This window comes from Nematolebias whitei, chromosome 3, assembly GCF_014905685.2.
Source record: "Nematolebias whitei isolate Nwh7 chromosome 3, NemWhi1, whole genome shotgun sequence".
NCBI lineage: Eukaryota > Metazoa > Chordata > Actinopteri > Cyprinodontiformes > Rivulidae > Nematolebias > Nematolebias whitei.
Window position 1 is genome coordinate 11667087 of NC_056500.1, and position 2159 is coordinate 11669245.

The 2159-nt window shown below is 44.3% G+C and overlaps 1 protein-coding gene across 1 annotated transcript; it reads left to right on the forward strand.

Annotated features, from left to right (window-relative positions):
* Positions 1-2159, forward strand: pars2 (prolyl-tRNA synthetase 2, mitochondrial). The gene is made up of 4 exons (XM_037674525.1): positions 1-30; positions 448-787; positions 874-1119; positions 1203-2159. The coding sequence occupies exons 2-4, from the start codon at positions 464-466 to the stop codon at positions 2082-2084; spliced, it is 1452 nt and encodes a 483-aa protein (XP_037530453.1). The 5' UTR covers positions 1-30; positions 448-463; the 3' UTR covers positions 2085-2159.

The window sequence follows — 2159 nt, forward strand, 5'->3', positions numbered from 1 at the left end:
ACAGTACAGGAAACAGCGGAGCGCACAGTGGTAAGGAAATGTTTCTGCAGTTTCTTCAAATGTCACTTGAAAATTTCACATAATTAATCGGAACATCTCTACAGTGAATGTATCAATGTGACATTTGAACATTTTTACTTTTTTTACCACTGCCGTGTTATTTAGCTCACTCTGTGCGTCCATTAAACATGTAGCAACTTGTAAAAATCTGTAAAAGGTAAAGCTTGGAATTCACCCGAGATGCTGTAAACATGATTTAAGGTTTGTTTATAGCTCGTCTGTAAAAATAATAATAATAATAATGCTCTAAAGTAATAGTGATAAAGAATACACATCAGGTGTTTTAGGATGCGTTGCCAATAATCAGCAAATAAAACAGCTGCTGTGTAATTCATGTGACATATTCAAATCTCATTGATTCATGTCCCATTTATTTTTACCTTGCAGCCCACCTGAATGCGTCATGGAGCCAGCAGTGCACAAGAGCTGGAGGAGAGTCGTCCATCATTTCCACAGAGCCTCTTTCATTTCAAGGAGAAACCATTCAGGTCAGGCTGAGCCTGCAGCTGTTCCTGCCTCCCCTCACTCCAGTCATGTCAAGCCCACACTCCTGGTATCTCGTCTTTACCAGCCGTCAAACCTGCGTGATATGGGGCAGGACAGCCGGCTTGCGGGAGAGATGAGCTGTAAAAGCCAGAGGCTCATGCAGCAGGCTGGCCTCATCCATCCATCAAACCCAGGGTGCTACTACTACCTTCCTGCCACTGTCCGCTCCATGGAAAAGCTGGTATGTTTTTATTTTTACTAAATAAATATTAAAGCGTCTTAAAGTTGAAGTATCTGGCAGTAACAGGTGCAGTGTTTAATCAACAGGTAAGGGTGATTGACCAGGAGATGCAGGGGATTGGCGGACAGAAGTTAGACATGCCTAGTTTGTGCTCTGCTGATCTCTGGAAAGCCAGTGAGCGCTGGGATTTAATGGGAAAGGAGCTGCTCCGACTCAAAGATCGTCACGGTGCAGACTACTGCTTGGGTCCCACACACGAGGAGGCAGTAACGACGCTTGTTGCTCATCAGGCAACGCTCTCTTACAGACAGCTGCCTCTGCTGCTGTACCAAGTAAGCATCCATTCTCTTGTTGTTACCACTAAATTTGTTTTATGCTGCATTTTTTTATTTTATCTTATTTATTTTTTTTACAGATCACCAGGAAGTTTAGAGATGAGCCAAAGCCTAAGTTTGGTCTTCTACGAGGGAGAGAGTTTTACATGAAAGACATGTACTCCTTTGATGTGAGTGAAGAAGCTGCTCATCAGACGTACGAGTCTGTGTGTCAAGCATACGCTCGACTCTTTGCCAGGCTGGGCCTACGTTGCGTTCAGGTGCAGGCAGACACGGGAAACATTGGCGGCACACTCTCCCATGAGTTCCAGCTGCCAGCAGATGTTGGTGAAGATCAGCTTCTGGTCTGTGGGAACTGTTCCTTCTCTGCTAATGTGGAGACTTTGTCTTCAGACAGAAATGACTGTCCACAGTGCAAAACTGGCACACTGGTAGTGTCGAGCGGTATAGAAGTAGGTCACACTTTTTATCTGGGTAAAAAGTACTCCAATGTATTCCAAGCCACTTTCAGTAGTACCCAGAACAAACTTACTGTTGCTGAGATGGGCTGCTATGGTCTTGGTGTGACTCGTATTCTTGCTGCAGCAATTGAGGTGATGTCAACAGAGGAAGAGATACGCTGGCCGGGTCTTATTGCCCCTTATCAGGTTTGTGTTTTACCCCCTAAAAAGGGTAGTAAGGGAAATGAGGTCTCATTCTTAGCAGAAGAACTAGTTCACACTTTGGGCGAGGCTTTCCCTTGTTTGAGAGGCGAAGTTGTTCTTGATGACCGCACACAGATGTCCATTGGAAAGCGGCTAAAGGATGCTAACAGACTGGGCTATCCATACGTAGTTGTAGTAGGACAGGGAGCGCTGGAAGAAACACCAAAGTTTGAGGTGGTGTGTCAGCAGACAGGTGAGACGATGTTTCTCAGTAAAGATGGAGTGCTGGATCTGCTGGGGAAAGTGAAAACTGTTTAACAAAAATAATTGACTTTGTTTAAAAAATAAAATAAAAAAGCTTGCGTTTGTTGGTACTTTGAAAGTGAATAGCAA